This window comes from Cotesia glomerata, unplaced genomic scaffold, assembly GCF_020080835.1.
Source record: "Cotesia glomerata isolate CgM1 unplaced genomic scaffold, MPM_Cglom_v2.3 scaffold_1188, whole genome shotgun sequence".
In the NCBI taxonomy this organism is placed as follows: domain Eukaryota; kingdom Metazoa; phylum Arthropoda; class Insecta; order Hymenoptera; family Braconidae; genus Cotesia; species Cotesia glomerata.
The window spans coordinates 1-3,463 of NW_025401541.1; the positions used below are offsets into that span (position 1 = coordinate 1).

General features: G+C 33.9%; 1 protein-coding gene across 1 annotated transcript; it reads right to left on the reverse strand.

Moving 5' to 3' along the window:
- Nucleotides 1-1,999: 1,999 nt before the first annotated feature.
- LOC123273681 lies at nt 2,000-2,665 on the reverse strand. The gene has a single exon (XM_044741145.1). It carries the CDS (start codon nt 2,663-2,665, stop codon nt 2,000-2,002), a length of 666 nt encoding a protein of 221 aa, XP_044597080.1.
- Between the last annotated feature and the right edge of the window lie 798 nt (nt 2,666-3,463).

Sequence of the window (3,463 nt, forward strand, 5' to 3'; positions counted from 1 at the left end):
ATATATAGATTTTTAATTTTTTTTTTGTTATTTAATGCCTTCTTATTATCCTTTAGGAATTGAATTTCTTATAATTTTTAATTAACGCCCACGCAAGGATTTGTGAGGGTGGTACCATTTCATAAAATTCATTCTTTACAGCTCAAAAACTCCAAAAAAATCAAGCTGGCCAAGTTTCAATCCTTTAGCTGCTATAGATTAAAAGGTACAATTTCTTTTAATTGTACGCCCACGCACGGACATGTGGGGGTAGAATTTAATGACATTTATTCTTAACAGCTCAAAAACGCCAAAAAAGCATTCTGGCCATCTTTCAAAGTATTAATAGCTATAGATTGAAATTTACGAATTTTTTCTTAATTTGACGCCCACGCACGGAGACACGCCACAGGCGGTGGAATAATGTCACAAATTCGTTTGCTGCATAAAAAATTTCTAAAATGTAATTTGAAACATTCTGACCAAGTTTTGAAATATTAAAAAGTCATAATTAAAAAAATATGAATTTTTTTTTCGTAAACATACCCCCTGCAACCCCCTTGTGGGTGGAATTTCGTGAAATCCGTTCTTAGCTGACCTCTACTTGGCAAAAGGAATATTCCTGCCAAATTTCAAGTCTCTAGGTCTTATAGTTCCAGAGATATCGTGATGAGTGACTATCTATATCTATAGAAAGTCTCCTATATATATATATAGATTTGATTAGGGCGTATAAGAATTTTTTCAGCAATCTACGTAATGATAACCAAAATATAATGACATTAGATGAAACATTTTTAACTTCCCGCTAAGAAAATTAAAATTAAAATTAAAATTTTCAAAAATCGAGAAGTTATTGGTTTTACCCCGTTTTTCGAAAATCGAGTTTCCAACGGATTTTGACGTTTTGAGGTCCTAGGAAGCCTCCCCGAATGTTTCCGCGGTGATGTCCGTATGACTGTGTGTGTGTTTGTGTGTGTGTGTGTGTGTGTGTGTGTGTGTGTGTGTGTGTGTGTGTGTGTGTGTGTGTGTGTGTGTGTGTGTGTGTGTGTGTGTGTGTGTGTGTGTGTGTGTGTGGCCGTATGTAAACCTCTCATAACTTTTGAACGGGTCGACCGATTTTATCGCGGTTGGTGCCATTCAAAAGGGCTTAACCAACTTAGATTTTGAATACAATTTGGACCGATTCGAACCGGTAGATTTTGAGAAATCTCAAAAAAACTAAAAAAAATTTTTTTCAAATGTGGTTTTTTTGGAATTACTTTGTAACGGCTTCACTGATCAATTCCAAAAACTAATCAGCTCTTAACATAAAAAAACCACGTTGATCGCTGCTAGCCCGATCGAAATCGGTTGATTCGTTCGTGAGTTATCGTTGTCGAAAAAAAAACCAAAAAAATGTTTTTTTGACTTACATCAAAATTCCTACTTCGATCGATTAAAACTTAAAGATTCTTTATGAGGCCTGAAAAATTGCATCAAATGCCACCAACCGCGTGAAAATCGGTTCATTCATTCAAAAGTTATTGCGGTTTTAAAATTTAAGAAATAGTGTTTTATTAAACTTTTACCAGATTTTTGAGCTCGAAGAGCTTTAAATGGTTCTAGGTTAAAAAATCCCAGAAAATATATCTCAAGCAAAAATAACCCACATGAAAATATCCCAAGACAAATAGGGTAAAGTCACCAGTACCCAGCCCCCTACCTATTTCCAGCCCCCGCCATAAGGAAACTATAGTTATTTATGGCACATACTATTGAAGGCTGGAAATTGGTAGGGGGCTGGGTACTGGTGACTTTACCCTATATCCCTCAAACATAAATCTCCCTAGATAAAATATCCCACAACACAAATATCCCAAACATCTCAATATCACATAAGATTATTGAAGTAACTTAATATTTCATGTAGATTATTTATTATTATCAACAATTTACATATTAATACATTTAAATATTCGTATTTATCATAATTATTAATATTATAAACCATTGCAAAGGACAAAAATAATAATTAATTTCAATATTCAATATTATGAGCTATACCACGAAGATATTCTAAATTATCAACCTTTCCCCAAGTTTCAACAACATTCAATAATCGTCGATCGTGGTTTCTATATTTTCGTTTCTTCTTTGATGGCTCCTTACCACCAACCATTTGCTCTAACTCATACTCAGTTAATCCTTGTTTATTTCGAAGAAATTCAATGAACTGCCATATTGTTACATGTGCATTTTGTACACGCATATTAAATCTATTATGCCAACCCTCGATTGAATTATTTGTCCTTTCAACTTCATCAATAGTTGACTGATAATGATTCCATATTACTACGTCATACGTACTCCTCTGACGTTCACCACGACGAGTTAATTTCCCAATCCAATTCGATTCCATATAATCCAAAAATTCACTCAACTTCTCTTCACGATCGACAAAAAAAGGTAATTTAATCAATGACTCATAGACAGTGATGACATGATTCACAGGTACATAAGCCAAAGCATAAAACATCTTTAAATGGAGAGCATAATCACCATCATATTTGTATAGATTAATAAAACCACTATTCTGGATTTTACGCAGTATACATTGTGAATAGTGAAATAGACATCCCTTAACATCATAATCTGGGAAAACTTTCTTAACAGCTGCCATAAAAGCTAATTCAAAGTCCGCCATAATGATTTGGGGTTTTAAACGGGGCTCAAGTTCACATAACTTACGAAGAATGCTGATATATGCTAACTTTGATTTACCGGTGATGAGCACATATACCAAAGGAACTATTTTACTCCTTATCAGTCCGTGTATTGAGTAAATTTGATAAAATATTGTAGGTACAGCTCAGAAAGTCCCATCAGTATACCAACGATCACATGAGCTCAATTTATTTAAATTCTTGGGAGTAGCAAAAATTAAAAATTGCTCCTTACATTTGACTTGATGATCACGTGAATCACAACATAAAAACAATTCATTTTTATAAGTTTTTAACTTCCCGCTAAGGTAAATTGAAAAATTTTCAAAAATCGGGAAGTTATTATTTTTACCCTGCTTCTCGAAAATCGAGTTTTCATCAGATCTCAACGTTTTGAGGTCCCACGCTTCCCCACTATTCCCGCGGTGGTGTCTGTATGTCTGTATGTATGTATGGGTGTGGGTGTGTGTGTGTGTGAGTGTATTAGGGTGGTTCATTTCCGCAAATTTTTTTTTGGTGCTCATGCAAAATATTAATCTACATATAGAAAAAAAATTCTTACTAAGTTTGGAGCTCTTAATAATAATTTTAAGTACTTACAATAAAAATTTAAAGTTTTACCATTTAAAATGCCTGTAAAAAAAATTTTTTTTTCTCAAATTTCTAATGCTTACCCGGCTTTTACAATATTGCAAATCGCTTTGATGGACCTTGTGGGGAATTTCACGCTCTTCAAAATAGCCTTAGAGTTTTTTTGTGTAACTCGCACTGGTTCACCG